General features: G+C 43.6%; 2 protein-coding genes and 1 pseudogene across 4 annotated transcripts; all 3 read left to right on the forward strand.

The window, feature by feature from the left end:
• The first annotated feature begins 792 nt into the window (after positions 1 to 792).
• S100A8 (S100 calcium binding protein A8) lies at positions 793 to 1837 on the forward strand. 3 transcript variants are annotated; one of them, NM_001266907.2, is given in 3 exon segments: positions 793 to 825; positions 1313 to 1475; positions 1626 to 1836. In NM_001266907.2, coding segments are annotated over 2 exon segments (282 nt in total). In that variant the 5' UTR covers positions 793 to 825; positions 1313 to 1334; the 3' UTR covers positions 1767 to 1836.
• Positions 1838 to 2776: 939 nt separating this feature from the next.
• LOC718138 (lysosomal-associated transmembrane protein 4B pseudogene) lies at positions 2777 to 11553 on the forward strand (annotated as a pseudogene).
• Positions 11554 to 16354: 4801 nt separating this feature from the next.
• On the forward strand, positions 16355 to 17238 carry S100A12 (S100 calcium binding protein A12). The gene is given in 3 exon segments (XM_015152924.2): positions 16355 to 16404; positions 16406 to 16490; positions 16979 to 17238. Coding segments are annotated over 3 exon segments (276 nt in total). The 3' UTR covers positions 17120 to 17238.
• Positions 17239 to 17562: the final 324 nt, after the last annotated feature.

The following is a 17562-nucleotide window of genomic DNA, read 5'->3' on the forward strand; positions in this document are numbered from 1 at the left end:
GTGATCCTGGGGTCCCAGACACAATAATTAACCGAGAGAGGGTGAGAGGCTCCCTGCTGTGTTTATGCAAAGGTTCAGGCCCTTGTGCAGTGCAGAGGGACCCCAAGCAGCCTCCATCTCCCATGGCATGGTCCATCCCCAGCTTCACAGAACAGGAGAGCTGTGGAGGAGTGTAGGTAGTAGGGTAGGAATGGATATAGCCCTTGGCAACAACACATTTCCTCACAAAGCACCCACCCACCAAAAAGAACAACAACAATAGTTTTAGTTTTTAGTAATGAGAACAATAGTTTTCATTACTAAAAGCCATCAGCCAGGACAAGTGTTCTCAACCCTTTTGCCGTCTTTGGACCCTTGGAAACTCTGATGGAAGCCATGAAGGAATGTTCTCATTGAGTGCATACACTCAAAATGATGCATTCAACTTCATTTCAATTTCAGGGATGTACATCCTGACCAACAAAGAAGGGGATTAGCAGTCCCAATAGTGGAGAGGGAATGGGAGTGGGAATCTGGTGGATCAAGCAAGTGGATGTCAGTAGCCCAGAAAAAGAGCCCCACTTCCTGCTTTTTCCTTCTGGGCACTATTGCCTAGCAAATGCCTTCCTCTTTCCACTTCTCCTACCTCCCCACCCAAAATTTTCATTCTGTACAGTGATTGCCACATTCACCTGGTTGAGAAACCAGAGACTGTAGCAACTCTGGCAGGGAGCAGCTGTCTCTGATGGCCTGAAGCTGTGGGCAGCTGGCCAAGCCTAACCGCTATAAAAGGGAGCTGCCTCTCAGCTCTGCATGTCTGTTGTCTGCTGTCTTTCAGAAGACCTGGTAAGTGGGACTGTCTGGGTTGGCCCCACACTTTGGGCTTCCCTTGGGGAGGGTCAGGAAAGAGGAGCGGCCTTCCTGAGAGAGGAGAGAGAAAGCTCAGGGAGGTCTGGAGCAAAGATACTCCTGGAGGTGGGGAGCGAAGCAGGGATAAGGAAGGAGTGCATCCTCCAGCACCTTCCAGTGGGTAAGGGCACACTGTCTCCTAGGCTGGACCTTTCTTGGGCAGTGGGTGGGGTGGTAAGGAAAGTCGACAGGTCGGTCCCGTGTGTGTGCATATGCCTCTGTGTGAACGGACCCTTCCGCTTCCCACACCTGTATCCCTATCATCCCCTCCTTCCCACCAGAGCCATAACCATCTGCTGGTTTGGTTATTTGGAGAGTGCAGGCCAGGACAAGGCCATCGCTTGGGGCATGAACCTTCTGATTACTGCCCTGGGCAGATGCAAACTCCCTGCCATGGGATTCCCAAGAGAGTTCTGTTTTTCAGGTGAGGCAAGTCCGTGGGCATCATGTTGACCGATCTGGAGAAAGCCTTGAACTCTATCATCGACGTCTACCACAAGTACTCCCTGATAAAGGGGAATTACCATGCTATTTACAAGGATGACCTGAAGAAATTGCTAGAGACCGAGTGTCCTCTGTATATCAGGGTGAGGAGGGGCTGGGTGTGGTGGGGGCTCTCTGCCTGGTCCTGGGGCTGCCCTGGGCCAGCGGTCCTCCCTGCTGCCCTTTGTAGATGGCCACGCCTTGGTTGTCTCTGAGATCTTTAAACTCTGGCTTCTTCTCCTCAATCTTGACAGAAAAAGGGTGCAGATGCCTGGTTCAAAGAGTTGGACATCAACACCGATGGTGCAATTAACTTCCAGGAATTCCTCATACTTGTGATAAAGATGGGCGTGGCAGCCCACAAAGAAAGCCACAAAGAAGACCACAAAGAGTAGCTGAGTTACTGGGCCCAGGGGCTGGGCCCCTGGACATATACCTGCAGAATAATAAAATCATCAATACCTCAGGCATCTCTCATTCGTGCTTTTGTGGGATGAGGTTCCTCGGTGTGGAGGGAGGGTTGGAAAACCCAAAAGAAGAAAAAGTAATCTATATTACCCAATCCCACCTCTCACAAGCCTTTCCTGCTTTACCCCTCATCTGGCCTCTACCCCACACTCCCTTCCAGCTCCACCATATTGAGCCATTGGATTTGAGGCTTAAGGATTCCAAAAAGTCCATGACACTATAGCTGATGATTTTACTAGTAGTTCTGAAATGGATCGGGGATTTGGGAACAGGGTGGTATAAGAACAACTGATACTGTTCTCTAAGCTAAATTTTAGTTTCCAGTTAAATGTCTTAGATGTGGCTCTTGGGAAATTAGGTTGATAGCTACATAGAAGAGTGTGTGTGTGTGTGTGTGTGTGTGTGTGTGTGTGTGTGTGTCTGTGTGTGTGTGTGTGAGAGAGACAGACAGAAAGAGAGAGCGAGAAAGGGAAAGGCTGATTCTGTGTGTGGTGTGATGTAGGTGGACAATGTTTAGAGTCCTCCATTAATAGGATAATCCCCACACCTGGCCCCATACCTGTAGTTTGTCCTTGGGAATTTTGAAAATTTTTCCTCCCTCTCCACTCCCAAGCTCCCAACTCAATTAAATGATAAAGGAATAGACAAGTAGGAAAATAAATTAGTAAAACTTAAGTCAAAGAATAGGTTATTCAAACGCTGCCCTACGGGATTCTATGGTTTGGTGATCAGAGAATTATCTAAAAAAAACTTCCCAAGGCCTGGTACAAGGGGAAGGCCCGAAGATGAATAGTTATTCTCTGAGACGTGCATCAAAAAAAGAAGAAAATGAAGGGGAACCTTTTGACAAGAACGTCACCCCAAACTGGATTTCCATGCTGTGGTGTGGGGAATTTTCTGTTGTCCTCACTTAGGTGCTGGGGCAATGATGTTAGCGATGGGTGAAGAGGTAGGAAGCTGTCACCAGAATCACTAAACCAGGGTTCTTAACTTGTCTGTCTATACATCTCTGAAATTGCGTTGAAGTTGAGTGCATCATTTTGAGTGCATGTACTGAGAACATTCCTCCACGGCTTCCATCAGAGTCTCAAAAAGGCCCAACACCTCAAAAAGGTTAAGAACGCTTGTCCTGCTTACTGGCTTTTAGTAATAAAAGGCAGAGTATTTCTCTTTGTCTCTCTCTCTCTCTCTCTTTTTTTTTTTTTGAGACACAGGGTCTTGCTCTGTCACTTGCACTAGAGTACAATGGCATGATCATGGTTCACCGTAGCCTCGAACACCTGGGCTCAAGTAATCCTCCCAGCTCAGTCTCTTTGGTAGCTGGGACTACTGGCATGAGCCACTGCCCTTGGCTAATTTTTAAATTATTTTTTTGTAGAGATGGAGACTTGCTATGTTGCCCAGGCTAGTGTCAAACTCCTGGACTCAAGAGATCCTCCTACCTTGGCCTCCCAAAGTGCTGAGATTACAGGTGTGATCCACACCACACGTGGCCAAAAGGTGGAGTATTTTTATTGCTATTGTTATGTTGGGTGGGTGGGTGGATGCTTTGTGGGGACATTTGTTGTTGCCAAGGGTTAAACCAGTTCCTATCCTGCTGCCCACAGTCCTCCACAGCTCTCCTGCTCTGTGAAGCTGAGGATACGCCCTGGCCTGGAAGATGGAGGCTGCTTGGTGTCCCTCTGCACCACACAAGGGCCCCAGCCATTGCCGAAGCACAGGCTACAGTGGCTGAACAAAAGACCTTATTTCAATGGAAAAGGTTTTCCTGTTTATTCCTCCACTTGGGAACCAGAACAATTTTGGTTGGGTCCAGAACCCAGACCATTTTCTGCCCTCCTGCCTGGCAGAATTCAGTCTAAATTCAAATGGGCTGAAGAGGGGAGAAAAAGCTACCAACACTTATGGTGGGGTATGGTGGGGTCTCTCTCTCTCTGTGTGTGTGTGTGTGTGTGTGTGTGTGTGTGTGTGTGTGTGTGTCAGGGTGGGAGTGCAATCTATCTCAGTGCTTTTGATTCCCCCTTGGAAGTACACTGTTGGACTTGCTGTCAATTGATTCTTTGCAGGAAGAGTTACTAAATACAGCAGGGAGCTTTCCACCCTCTCTGGGATAATTATTGTGCTTGGAACCCCAGGATCACGGGCTGAAGAGAGGAAGCTAACTCTGGGGTAGTGGAGGGGAGAGGTTCTTTGGAGAAGCTAGACATGCTTCATGCCCAAGAGGAGAAGAGGAGGTGACCAATTCCCTAGGATTTCAGGAGGAGCCAAACATTTTCCTATCACTAGCAAAATGCCACTCAGATTAACTGGTTTCCAGTGCTGAAGATTACACAGCTCAGGTCACTGAGCTTTTTTCTTGTAGTATACCTTAATCATATAAAATGTGAATGAGCAGGGAAAGGTAACAGTTTAAGCCCTTATTCACAGATGTTTTAATTACCAGCCAGTTTTATTTGTTATCAGCTAACATATTAGTGAAAATGGTTGGCAGCCAGCTGAAAGTTAAGATTGGGATCTAAGATGGGATGAGAAAATCTAGTCATCAGAATATGGAGATGGGCTTCTCCTGGGGCAAGGAGGAAAGCCTAGGCATTAAATTGCTTTCTTCTCAGTTTTGCTGAAGGATATCTATGCATCCCCCTACGCCAGTGCTTCTACTTAAGTCAGGAGTGTGGAATACACTCAGCATTGCAGAAACGGAGATTATGGAGCTCTGAGAGACACCACAGTGATCTTGCTATAATTTTCTGCAATACATAGTCTAAAGGTGAGCAGCTGACCTGAATGTGGCCCAGGCTGAAAAAGGTACAAAAGGTCTCAGGGTTCACCAAGCCACATCTCAGATCAACTCAACATTTAGGGGACCTCACAAGAGAAAAGATAGTAAAAGGAGTACACAAAAGGAGCGAGCACCCCGATTCTGCCTCTCAGCTATCCACATTGGTGGTGGTGGTGGGGTGTGTGTGTGTGTGTGTGTGTCAGGGTGGTGAGGGGCAACCTATCTCAGTGCCTTTGATTCGCCTTGAAAGTGCACTATTGGACTTGCTGTCAGTGGATTCTTTTGGGGAGAGTTACCATTCTCAGTTGTCTGCCATCACTTGAAAGTCCAATAAGTCTTCTTTTTTTGAGCCCACCAGAAGAGGAAGGTGGCCCACAGTGCCCTTTGGAGTTTCACCATAAGTGATGGGTACTGGTTGTGAAGAATTGGGTCAACAGTTGCTTCTTGAGTGCACAGTGGGGCAGGGGAGGTGGCACAGCTGTCACTGGCCATCTGGAGAAGAGAAGTGAGAGAGGCAGGCCTTGGAAGCTTCCTGCAGGACGCAGGCTTGGAGATGATGATTTACAAACAAGACTGTGCCCATTACCGAAACCACTGACTGGGCAGAATCAGACAGGACTCGCGGCCCAGAGCAAGGTGATTTTGTTTCCTGTTTCCCCAGCTGCAAAAGAAGAACAAGGGAGTGGGAAGTTTAGAAATAAGTAGTTTAGCAGGAAATCGCATGTAACATTTGAGCCCACAAAGGAGAGCTTGGCTCACCAATTGAAGCAGATCCGGCCACTATGATTTCTGGTTCCTATAAGGATGACCTCTCTGAAATCTTGCTTCTCCTTCCAAGTTCTTCGCCCAAGGGTCCTGACTTCAGGTGTGTTCCTAGTGGTTGTGACAAAAGTCTTAAAAGGCATGGAGAGGATCTGGACTTGGGCAGTCCGTCTACGGTGGCTGAGTAAAAGGCCTGATTCCAAAGGAAAAGATTTTCCTGTTTATCCTTCCACTTGGGAACCAGAACAATTTTGATTGGGTCCAGAATCCAGCCCATTTTCTGCCCTCCTGCTGGGGGTGGGGGGGGATTCAGTCTAAACTCAAATGGGCTGAAAAGGGGAGGGAAATCCTACCAACACTTACTGGGCTCCAGCTGTGTGTCAGTGTGAAAGAAAAAAACCATCACCTCAAACCTGGAAAAAGGCAAACTGGTGATTGCTTATATTTTTGACCTCATGCTAGAGTCTGTCTGAATAAAAGCAGGTCCTTGCTACTAGTCCTCATCTGACACTTTCGAGAAAACTAATCGGCAAAGTATGTTTGATAGTAATCCGTAACAGATGAAGTAGACGGTTTACCTCTGCTGGCTAGGGCAATATGGCTTTAAGGGCTGGTCAAGACATTAAACCCAAAACTGTTATGGTTTTTGTCACCCTATGAAAAGTCAAAAGACTTGTATCTTGTCTTGTGTCTAAATTAAGAATCTTAGACATTACTTTCTAACTGTCTTTCATATTCTTAATATCCTTCAAACCAGTTCAAAAAGTCTTCCTTGCTGGTTCTCTCATTAATGAACTGAAACAAAAATTTTGACACAGGCCCATGATTTTGTTGATGATTTTGCTTTTTAGCTCAAGACATTGTGGTAACTTATCTCATTTCTCATAACAACCCTATGAAAGAGGTAATTGCTATTTCCATTTTGTACATGAGGAGACTCAGAAACTCATGTCTCCAAGCAAGAGACCCTAATTAAAACAGGAAGGTGCTCTCTTCTAGCTGTTTTCCACCCTGGGTGTGGATGGGACAGCCCTTCCTCACCTGACTACCTGGCCTCTTTCTCCTCATCCCCCGTAGGGTCTCTGCGGTCCAGAGTGAGGAGCAGGGAGAGAAGGTACCAGATGAACTTCTCTCTTGGGCCACTCTCCCTTGCCCAGAACTTTACCTGGCACACCTCAGGGCCTGAAGGATTGGTAGTTTTTTCCTGGTGTGAGCAATCCTCTAGGCAAGGAAAATCTCCCTATGTATAGAGCAAGAGGATTGGCATTTTGATTGCCCTAAACTATTAGGGGTTGCCTCAGTAACAATTCTGTCTTCTTCCCTGGGCGGAGGAGCTTTCCTTCCAGTTTTAGGAGATTGGGAAATTCCCCTGTGATCTAAAACATTGCTGAATCAGCCACCCATGTATTCAGGGCACCTCCGTGCTGGAATAGTCCATCTGTGGCCTGTTACCAATTTGACTGGGGCCCCAACAGCCATCAGTGTTTCTAATTGGAGAGTGACGGCCTCAGTGCAGGTTACCTAGAACACAGACATAAAATCAGACAGATTTTAAACACTGTCAATGGTATCGGAAATTAGGCACATCATACAATTTACCTTGCCACCTAACTCATGGCTAAATCTGACATGGGCTTTGTACACTTGAACAAGAGACTTTTATAATGACAGCTCCCTGACCGGAGTTACATGTGCTCCCCTGGCTAAAATATTCCTTTGTGGGGTATACTGCAGAATACCTGTCACCCTCAGATAGAGCATGCTGTTTTGGAATTTGGGGTCCTCAAGTGTTTGTGCAAAAGCTGGAAAGGCTTCTGACATTGTAGGGTTGCCTGAGATACTCTTCCAGGAAGGCATTCTGATAGCTGATTCCATTTTGCTGTCTGCATCCCCTTACCTGGCATAGGTGTACATACCCTGGGAAAAAGGGTACCCAGCTTGTCATTGACTATGTCAGTGATAACTAGTGCTACCACCTGGGCTATTTAGGACCAATGAAACTCACTGAATTCATTAGCTAAGCTGGTGATGAACACCTGAACAGCCTCTGATCATCTGCTGGCAGAGCAGAGTAGCCTTCGGTTGTTGCCAACACCTCCTGCTACACCTGAGTAAACACCTCAGGGATTGTACAGACAGGGGAAGGGATCCAGAGGCAGACCCAGCCCTTTGGTTTCAAACAGTGAGGACATCTGAAGGATCCTTCTTTGGTCTCTTTGCAAAAAAAAATTGTTTTAGATTCAGGGTATACATGTGCAGGTTTGTTACGTGGGTATATTGCATGATGCTGAGGCTTGGGCTGCCAATGATCTCATTGCCCAAATAGTGAACATAGTACCTGTTAGGTCGCTTTTCAACCTGGTGCCCCTCCTGCCCTCCCTCCTTTTGGAATCCCCAGCGTCTACCGCTCCCATCTTGATGTTGGTGTATACTCAGTGTTTAGCTCTCACTTATAAGTAAAAACTTCTGGTACTTGGTTTTCTGTTTCTACATTAATTCACTTAGCATAATGGCCTCCAGCTGCATCCATGTTGCTGCAAAGGGCATGATCATGTCCTTTTTTATGGCTTCATAGTATTGACGTATATGACATATATGTACTACCTTTTTTTTTTATCCAACTGCCATTGATAGGTACCTGGGTAGATTCCATGTCTTTGCTAATGTGAATAGTGCTTTGATAAACATACTAGTGCAGGTGTCTTTTCACTCACTAATGGGATTGATGGGTTGAATGGCAATTCTATTTTTAGTTCTTTGAGAAATCTTCAAACTGCTGAACTAATTTGCATTTCTACTAACAGTGTATAACCATTCCTTTTTTTCTCCAACCTTGCCAACATCTGTTATTTTTTGACTTTTAAATCATAGTCATCCTGACTTGTGAGATGATATTTCATTGTGGTTTTGATTCACATCTCCCTGATGATTAGTTTTTGCATACGTTTGTTGGCTACTTGTGTTTCTTTTTTGAGAAATGTCTGTTCATGTCCTGTGCCCACTTTTTAATGGGGTTATTTGTTTTTTTCTTGTTAAGTTGTTTGAGTTCCTTGTAGATTCTGGGTATTAGCCTTTTGTCAGATGCATAGTTTGTGAATATTTTCTCCCATTATGTAGATTATCTGTTTACTCTGTTATTAGTTTCTTTCACTGTGTGGAAGCTTTTTAGTTTAATATTAGGTCCCATATCAATTTTCATTTTTGTTGCATTGCTTTCGAGGACTTAATCATAAATTCTTTGCCTAGAACATGTCTAGAAGAGTATTTCCTAGGTTTTCTTCCAGGATTTTAATAGTTTAAGGTCTTAACATTTAAGTCTTTAATCCATCTTGAGTTAATTTTTGTATATGATGAGAAGTAGGGGTTCAGTTTCATTCTTCTGCATATGGTTAGCCAGTTTCCCCAGCACCATTTATTGAATAAGATTTCCTTTCCCCATTGTTTATTTTTGCCAGTCCTGTTCAAGGTCAATTGGTTGTAGGTATGTGGCTTTATTTCAGTGGTCTCCATGCTGTTCCATTGGTCTAAGTGTCTATTTTTGTACAAATACCATACTGTTTTGGTTACTATAGTCTTGTAGTATAGTTTGAAATTGGGTAATGTGGTACCTCTGGTTATATTCTTTTTGCTTAAGATTGCTTTGGCTATTTGTGCTCTTTTTGGTTCTATATGAATTTTAGACTAGTTTTGTAAAGTTGTCTGAAAAATGACCTTGGTAATTTGATGGGAATAGCATTGAATCTATAGATTGCTTTGGGCAATGTGGACGTATTAAATTAACTATAACAATTCTTCCAATCCATGAGCATGAAATGCTTTTTCATTGGTTTGTGTCATCTATGATTTCTTGTAGCAGTGTTTTATAGTTCTTCTTGTAGAGGTCTTTCACCTCACTGGTTAGATGTTTTCTTAGGTTTTTTTTTTTGTGTGTGTGACTGTTGTAAATGGGATTGCATCTTTGATTCGGTTCTCAGCTTGAATATTATTGTTGTATAGCAATGCTACTGATTTTTCTATGTTGATTTCGTTTTTTGAGATTTGCTGAAGTTGTTTATCAGGTCTAGGAGTCTTTTGGCAGAATCTTTAGAGTTTTCGGGACATGGAATCATATTGTCAGTGAAGGAAGATAATTTGATTTTCTCTTTTCAATTTGGGTTCCTTTTATATCTTTCTCATGTCTAATTGCTCTGGTTAGGGCTTTTAGTACTATGTTGAATAGGAGTAGTGAGAGTAGACATCCTTATCTTGTTCTAGTTCTTAGGCAGAATGCACCCAAAATATACTTATTCAGTATGATGTCAACTGTGGGTTTGTCATAGATGGCTCTTATTATTTTGAGGTATGTTTCTTTGAGGTCCAGTTTATCGACAGCTTTTATTGTGAAGAAATGTTGAATTTTTATCGAATGCTTTTCTGCATCAATTGAGATGATCATATAGTTTTTTGTTTTTAATTCTGTTTATGTGGTGAATCACAGGTATTTATTTGCATATGTTGAACCATCCCTGCATTCCAGGAATAAAGTCCACTTATTTGGGAAATTAACTTTTTGATATGCTGCTGTATTTGGTTTTCTAGTATTTTATTGAAGAGTTTTGCATCTATGCTCATCAGGGATATTGGACTGTAGTTTTGTTTTTTTTTTGTTGTACCTTTGCTGAATTTTGGTGTCATGAGGATACTGGTTTCATAGAATGAGTTAGGGAAGAGCCCCTGCTTGATTTTTTGCAATAGTTTCTTTAGGATTGATACCAGCTTTTCTTTGTAGATCTAGTAGAATTTGGCTATGAATCCATCTGATACAGGTTTTTTTCATAGTTGTTGTTGTTATTGTTGGTAGGTCTTTTATTACTGATTCAATTTCATTACTTGTTATTGGTCTGTTCAGAAATTCTGTTTCTTCCTGGCTTCCACCAATGTATCCATTTCCTCTACATTTTCTAGTTTGTATGCATAGAGAGGTTCATATCTCTGAGGATCTCTTGTATTTCTGTGGAATCTGTTGTAATATCACCTTTGTCATTTCTGATTGTGTTTATTTTGATCTTCTCTCATTTTCTTTGTTAATCTAGGTAATGGTCTATCAATCTTGTTTATCCTTTCAAAAAAGCAAGTTTTCATTCACTGATCCTTTGTGTGGCTTTTTGGGTCTCAATTCATTTAGTTCTGCTCTTACTTTAGTTACTTCTTTTCTTCTGCTAGCTTTGGTTTAGTTGTTCTTGATTTTCTTGTTTTTTAATTTTTTAATTTTTACTTTAGGTGTGAGGTTGGGTTGGTAATTTGAGGTCTTTTTATTAATATCTTCTTGATATAGGCATTTAGCACTATAAAATTCCCTCTTGTGGGGATAGACTAGAGAGGCCGGCGGGCGCACAGGCGAGCGGGCCGGGAGTGGCCGAAGAGCCTGCAGCAGCAGCGCAGCGGACCCGGGCAAGGAGGTCAACGCTCCTGGAAACTTGGGCGCCCCTCCGCGCCAGGAGCGATGAAGACTGTCGCGCCCCGGTGGCGCTCTGGATGCGGTTCTACTCCAACAGCTGCTGCCTGTGCCGCCATGTCGGCGCCGGCACCATCCAGCTCGGTGTCTGGTACCTGATCATCAATGCCGTGGTACTGTTGATTTTGTTGAGTGCCCGGCTGATCCGGATCAGTATCACTTTTCAAGTTCTGAACTGGGAGGCGACTTTGAGTTCATGGATGATGCCAATATGTGCATTGCTATTGTGATTTATCTTCTTATGATACTGATATGCACTATGGCTAATTACGAAGCATACAGGCAAAACGCAACCTGGATCATCCCATTCTTCTATTACCAGATCTTTGATTTTTCTCTGAACACCTTGGTTGCAATCACTGTGCTTGTTTATCCAAACTCCATGTAGGAATACATACGACAACTGCCTCCTAATTTTCCCTGCAGAGATGATGTCATGTCAGTGAATCCTACCTGTTTGGTCCTTATTATTCTTCTGTTTATTAGCATTATCTTAACTATTAAGGGTTACTTGATTAGCTGTGTTTGGAACTGCTGCCGATACATCAATGGCAGGAGTTCCTCCTATGTCCTGGTTTATGTTACCAGCAATGACACTACGGTGCTCCCACCCCCCTATGATGATGCCACTGTGAATGGTGCTGCCAAGGAGCCGCCACCACCCTAGGTGTCTGCCTAAGCCTTTGAGTGGGTGGAGCTGGGGGCAGCAGCTTGACTTTTCAGTCTGAGCAGTAGTTCTGTTATTTCACTCTTGAGGTGAGCTCTCTGCGCGTGTTTGTTGCTGAAATGCTACTTTAAAAAATTTAGAAGCTAAGTTGAAACCTGTAGTTTTCCTCAACATATGCTTTGCTAGAACACTGTGATAGATTTGCTGTAGAATACTTCCTGTAGGATTAGGGGTGTAAAGGGCTTCACCAACCTTCTTTAGGCATTGAAACTTCCCCCAAATCTAGATGGACCTAGAGTCAGAGAAGTCTGCTTTCCTACCTGCGGGACCCCAAAGTTGGGCAATTAGTCACACGTTTCTCTTCGTTCCCTCTCTTTTGAAAGTGTAAAATAAAACAAAAAGATGGACAACTTTTCTTAAACCATTCCAATGTAGAGAACAATACCTTATGAAAACAGGAATGCCAATTGTGTAATCGTTGTTCTAATTAGGTAAATAGAAGTCCTTATGTATGTGTTTCAAGAATTTCCCCCATAACATCCTTTTTGACTTAAGTTCACTGACAGTTTGCATTTGGTGGTAAAGGTTTTCTCCATGGCCTGACTTAAGACCATTGGAAAGCACCAGGCAGGGGGAGCAGTAACCACCTGATGTCTGTTCTCCTGCATACCACGTCCAGGGTCATGGGGCAGTGTGCCTCGCCTGTGTTAGAGGGTGAAACGGATGTGTTTGGCGCTGCATGGGATCTGGTGCTCCTCTTCTGGATTCACATCCTCACTCAGGGCGCACTTTTACTGAGTGTTCCGCCCTAGCCTGGTTCAAGGAAGTCATCCAACTGACTTTATCAAGTGGAATTGGGATATGTTTGTTGTATATTTGCCTGATGACATGGAAAATGTTTTCCTCCTTCTTCCCCTGCAAAATACATTCTACTGCTTTGAACTCCAAGTACGCCTAATCACCTTTTAAAATGTAAAAGTCTTCAGAAAAATGAGGATTGCTTTCCTTTTATGTGCTTATTATCTTAACTACCTAAATTGCAAGGGATTTTTCTATATTCATATGTTCAAAAGTCGGCAACTCTCCTGTTGGTTCATTATTGAATGTGCTGTGAATGAAGTCTTTTGCAATTAAAATGAGATTCGCCCACAACCAAGATGAAAAAGAAAATCCCTCTTAACACTACTTTTGCTACATTCCAGATGTTTTGATATGTTGTGTTATGTCTCTATTTTTGTATGTGTCAAAGAATTTTTTGACTTCTGCCTTAATTTTGTTGTTTAACCAAAAGTCAGGAGCAAGTTGTTTAGTTTCCATTTATTTGTGTGGTTTTGAGAGTTCCTCTTGGTATTGATTTCTATTTTTATTCCACTGTGGTCCAAGATTCTTGGTATAATTTTGATTTGTTTTTGAATTTATTGAGATTTACCTTATGACCGAGCATGTGGTTGATCTTAGAGTATGTTCCATGTGCAGATGAAAATAATATATTCTATGGTTGTTGGGTGCATTGTTCTATAGATGTCTCTTAGGTCTAATTGGTCAACTGTCAAATTTAAGTCCATAATTTCTTTGTTAGTTTTCTGCCTTGATGATCTGTCTGCTGATGTCAGTGGGGTGTTGTCCCCTGCTATTATTGTGTGGCTGCCAAAATCTTTTCTTAGATCCAGAAGTACTTGTTTTATAAATCTAGGTGCTCCAATGTTGGGTGTGTATTTATTTAAGATGGTTAAATTTTCTTGTTAAATAGAACCCTTTATCACTACGTAATGCCCTTCTTTATCCTTTTCTACTGTTGTTGGCTTAAAGTCTATTGGATCTGATTCAAGAATAGCAACTTCTGCTCTTTTTTGTTTTCCGTTTGCATGATAAATCTTTCTCCATCCCTTTACTTTGAACCAACAAGTGTCATTACATGTGAGACAGGTGTCTTGAAGACAGCAGAAGGATGGGTCTTGTTAAATCGAATTTGCCACTGTTTGTGTTTTAAGTGCAGGGTTTAGGCCATTTACATTGGAGGTTAATATTTGTGTGTGAGGCTGTGTTCCTGCTTGTTTGATTTCTTTTTTTCTTTTGAGTCTTGCTCTGTCGCCTAGGCTGGAGTGCAGTGGCGAGATCTTGCCTCACTGCAAACTCTGCCTCCCGGGTTCATGCCATTCTCCTGCCTCAGCCTCCTGAGTAGCTGGGACTACAGGCACCTGCCACCATGCCTGGCTAATTTTTTGTATTTTTAGTAGAGATGGGTTTCACCATGTTAGCCAGGATGGTCTTGATCTCCTGATCTCGTGATCTGCCTTTAGCAACCTCTTGCCTGGATGATTGGGATCCTGGGCTAGTCCCTTCTCCAGGCATATGTGAAAAAAAAAATCTCAGGACTCCTAACTTACTAAGCCAGAGGGAAATATCAAGCTGGGAAATGGGTCATGCAAACCTGCCCCCTGAGGTTTGTTTCTAAATAAGATAGCTACAAAGATAAAAAGCCATATACCATCCTCACAATTTGCCCACAAGGAAATTCCTTGTGAGCCTCAAGATCCTTACCCTAAAACAGTTCTATTGAATTTCACCCTGGCAGTGTAATTGATAGCTTATCTTCACAGGTATGGGAAAAATAACAGAACATAAAGTCATCCCTCTGCTCACCCAAGACAAATCCATATCTGATTGCTTCCTCTGCCCTATTTTTGTGATCTTATGTAAAAATGCAGATTCACTGAGCCAGATGAAGGCATAAGTGACTATTTCTTCTACTCCCCTCCCACATGAAAATTGTGTATTCAGTGAAAGATCGATCAAAGACTCAAAAGGATGCAATCACTTGTCTCTTATCTACTGACACATATAAAAAGTATTTCTTCCTCTTCTCCCAATATCCACTGTTTCTCCTTCAAATATTGAAGCCCTCAAGATAATCTTTGGAGAAAGGCATAGATCTACTTCCTGGGCACGCATCCTTAACTTTGGCCAAATAAACCTAAAATGATTGAGACTCGCCTTGGTCACTTTCATTGATTTACACAGGCCTGATCATCCTGCTGTGGTGGTGTCCTCCTGGGCCTAGTGAAACAAATACTGTCAGTGGCTCAACAATGTTGCACTGAGATTGTGTCAGTCAAGGTGTCACACGGATCTGAGAGACAAACTTTTGCCTCCAGATCCAGGGAGGTCGGTGGGCACATGAAATGAACTAGCTTTGCTAAGGGGGATATATGGGTTGTGGGGCAGATGGCAGCACAGGTTCTCGCATGGCCTTGGCTGCTCAGCAATCTTATTGACCTCTAGGCATAAACCAAGGGCAGAGTGCTTTTGGATGTCCCTCAGCTTTGGTGTGACATGGGTAATGTACAGATGAGACTTAATCCATTTTGGGCAGGTTTCTGAGTCTTGAAGGACCACCTCTCCATGAATCCTGGGCATCTGTTGTCCCTTGCTGCCTCTCTGTGAATAATAAAGTTGCTTTACTAAAACTCACGTGAATGTTCTGTCTTACTGAACTCATGAACATGGTAAAGTAACCCAGGCATGGCGAACTTCCCTCACACACAGTGATTACCCTACTCCAGCTTTCTAGGTCTTTGTAACAGCCAAGTTGGAAAGTGTGTTGGGAACGCAAAAGGAAGGCATAGTAGTATTGCTCTCTCCTTTTTTGAAAACCTTGGAATCTTTTTTGAAAATTTATCCTCTGCTCCAGTGATGAGCTTTGCATCCCAGAATGACTTAGGAGGAGATCTCCCTTCCTGTCTCCTTAGCTGCATACAGATCTTTAAGTTGATATTCCATTTGCCAAAAGGAGCTGGTAACCTCATCTGTTAAAACAAGACACCCATGCTGTAAAGTTTGTTCTCCTGGTCTTTAATTAGGGAGAAGCAGAGTAGAGCTAAACCTGAAGGCTGGGCCCTGGTTCAGTGCTAAAAAACGTGCAGGGCACCCATGTGCGGGTGGGTGGGGTGGGGGTGATTTTGTTTCAGGCTGAGCAGGAGGGTAAAATTCGAGCTGGGTACAATCTGGGCTGCTCCTGTGGCAGCCAAAGCCACAGGTTTGAAGCTTCTGTTGAGCAACAGAGTACTTTACATAAATTGCCTCAAGATGAATCAGAGATTTCTTCACCCAAGGGCGAAGATGAAGCCTGCACTGATGATAAAACCTTCCTTGGCTCAGTGCCCTTCACCACTGATGGCTTTTTGCTGTAGCTCCACATTCCTGTGTATTGAGGGGTAAGTGCCTTTTCCTTGGATGGGTTCTTAGGTGGTCCACAGGGTAGTGACTGCAGTGAAATCACAAGGTGTTGGAAGCCACAACCCTCCACTTGCCTGAGCACCTCTGGGGTGACATTGCATTTTAGACCCAAGTAGATCAGCTCCTGTGCTAGGTAGACTCAGTCCCATGACTTAAGAATGGCTAAAGAGGGGTGAGCTATGGACCATTTGTAGGGGACATGTGGCCATAGTGCTATCACCTGAGGAAAGCAAACAGCCTGGCCAATCACAGAACCCTTCCCAAGGGCTCTTGAGTAAGCAATACTCTCCAAGTTATACTCTCCGGTGGATGAGGTGGTATGGAACATAGGCAACTGAGGCTGATTCTTTTAGACATTAGACAGTATTATATGTTTTCTCCTCCTCATCCTATTCATACATGAGAAGTTCACCATGGATAAGACAGAGCAGAGAGACCACAAATAGATATGGTGGATGTTATGTTTTCTTTAGGCCCTTGATTCAGAAAGAAAGGGGAGAGTGGATGTTGAGGGGTGGGGGAGAAACTGGCTCTAGATCTCTCTTGTTTCCTTGAAGGTTAACGTTAGGCTGGGAAGATGACAAAACTTGAAGAGTACCTGGAGGGAATTGTCAATATCTTCCACAATCTCAGTTTGGATGGGGCATTTTGACACCCTCTCTAAGGGTGAGCTGAAGCAGCTGCTGCCAAAGGAGCTTGCAAACACCATCAAGGTAGGTTTTGCCCCTCTCACTGCAAACTTGCCCACACTCCTGCACTGAGGAGAGTGGCAAGGCCTGGCAGAGGATGGTGGGACAAGGACTGGGGTGGAGTTGGCCCCAGTTTGAGCTCCCAAAGGATGCTTTCCCCACTGCTGTGGGAGAGGGCCTTTGCTTCCCTCTCTCAATAACTCACTTAAGGCTCTACTCAGTTCCTCTCTCTGAGTCTGTTTCCTTATATGTAAAATGGAGAGAGGCAGGGCACGGGAGGGGTTGAATGAGTGAGCAGAAGAGTACCTTCCAGGTCAAGACTTGTTAATTCCCGGGTGGTTCATGACCATTGTGTCCTCTGTTTTGTTACATTGGATTCTCCAACACAGTGTTGGCTGATGAGTTAATGCGCCTGGGCCTCCCTAACTTGAGCTCTGAGGGATAAGAGGCCTAAGAAAGGGTCTTGTGTGGAGGTTCTGAACTCAAGGTCTCTGTTATCCTTTTTTTCCTAGAATGCCAGGGACAAAGCTGTCATTAACAAAATATTCCAAGGCCTGGATGCTAATCAAGATGAACAGGTCGACTTTCAGGAATTCATATCCCTGTCAGCCATTGCACTGAAGGCTGCCCATGACCATACCCACAAAGAGTAGGTAGCTCTCTGAAGGCCTTTTACCCAGCAATGTCATCAGTGAGGGTCTTTCTTTTCCCTCACCAAAACCCAGCCTTGCCTGTGGGGAGTGAGAGTTAATAAATACACTCATGAAAAGTTTTGAATAGTGTCTGTGCACTTTTTTCTTTCCATGCCTGTGGTTCCCAGACTTGATCACACCTTACGCCTGCTCTTCTGGCAGCCTAATCTAGATCCCTTAGAACTCCCGCTCCATTTGTTCATTTGATAACCAATTATTTATTGATTGAATTATTTGTTGAATGTCCACTATTCATTCATTCATTTATTCATTCACTCAACAAATGTTCACTGAGCATCAGAGACCAAAGATACAAAGTCCTTGTCTTCTTAGAGCTTGTATATTATTGGGGAGAGGATAGAAAATAAATGAATAGACAAGCAAATAAAGATACATTGTATGGC

The sequence above is a fragment of the Macaca mulatta genome, chromosome 1 (assembly GCF_049350105.2).
Source record: "Macaca mulatta isolate MMU2019108-1 chromosome 1, T2T-MMU8v2.0, whole genome shotgun sequence".
NCBI lineage: Eukaryota > Metazoa > Chordata > Mammalia > Primates > Cercopithecidae > Macaca > Macaca mulatta.